At 29.0% G+C, this 1,112-nt stretch overlaps 1 protein-coding gene across 1 annotated transcript in view; it reads right to left on the bottom strand.

Moving 5' to 3' along the window:
• LRRIQ3 (leucine-rich repeats and IQ motif containing 3) overlaps positions 1–1,112 on the bottom strand; it is a 248,551-nt gene that overhangs the window by 185,352 nt on the left and 62,087 nt on the right. The window contains exon 4 of the mRNA XM_006831090.1: positions 188–321. Coding sequence (XP_006831153.1) covers positions 188–321 — 134 coding nt within the window. The remainder of the gene's footprint in view (positions 1–187; positions 322–1,112) is intronic.

Here is a 1,112-nt window from a genome sequence, read left to right as displayed (position 1 = left end):
AATTATAATTTTTCTAAATATTATATTATTATATCTAATGTGGCATTTTCATTAAAGCTAACTCAAATAGTCTATATAATACCATTTTGATGATAGGGAATACAAAAGTAAAAGTTATTTGAGAATTACATTATTATCCTGAGTTTCTTATTTTAATATTTAACATAATAAAGAGAATATAACATACCTTAATTTTTTCCTAACCAGAAAGCCACGTATCCATCTTTGAATGATCAAAACTGGTGAATTATGAGCCAGAATTTCATTAATTTTTGAAATAATATGCTTAATATTATTAATTTCATCTTCATAGGTTGTTCCCTGTATAAGAAAATATGCTTATTTTATTTTAATCTTTCTTGAAAGCATTTCTAAATGATAGTTTAAATGTTGTGATTTAAAAATAGGAATAAACTAGTAAGACTTTCACAGGTATCTTAGAGGCATAATAGTTAAATAGTATACTTTCATATCAATTTTATTAGATGAAAATCTGAAGAATTAGCAGTATCACATAATTTCAATTCTTTATGCAAAATGCAAGACCCATGAAGATGAATTAATCCATTCTAGATTCTCCTCTGAATATGGGAGCATATGCGGAAGCATCCAAAAGTTTCTGTACACATGGAATTAAAACATAATGGCATTTTTCCAAGGACTTTTTGAAGTTCCCTCATATGTGTAAAATCTTGACCAAAATCATCCTAGAAAGGTAGTGCGTGAACAAGAGCTAAGTGAAATTCTAAAAATTACACTACGGATTCCCATAAAGAAAACTGCCATAAGATGGATTCATAATTTAGAGTCATTGAAATTTGCATTGTAGCTTAACTGGAATATTGGACACTTTGCAGGAACCTGGGACATTCCTCTGGGGAAAGATATCTGACATTGCTTTTAAGGGCATTATTTCTATGATCTCATTTTTTGTATATTTTTAGATTTGGGTAAGAGACTCTGTATATCCCATTTGGCTAGTTAGACATAAAGTTATTTTATATGTTTAGAATGATGCATACAAAAGCAACAATTACATTGTTGTAAGACACCTACCCTGAAAATTAGTACTCTGCAAACAATACGAGAAGCTGGGTTCTATGAAAAAAAAC

The sequence above is a fragment of the Chrysochloris asiatica genome, unplaced genomic scaffold (assembly GCF_000296735.1).
Source record: "Chrysochloris asiatica unplaced genomic scaffold, ChrAsi1.0 scaffold00002, whole genome shotgun sequence".
Classification (NCBI taxonomy): domain Eukaryota; kingdom Metazoa; phylum Chordata; class Mammalia; order Afrosoricida; family Chrysochloridae; genus Chrysochloris; species Chrysochloris asiatica.
Note: the sequence above shows the minus strand (reverse complement) of the source record. Positions and strands in the feature narration are given on the sequence as shown.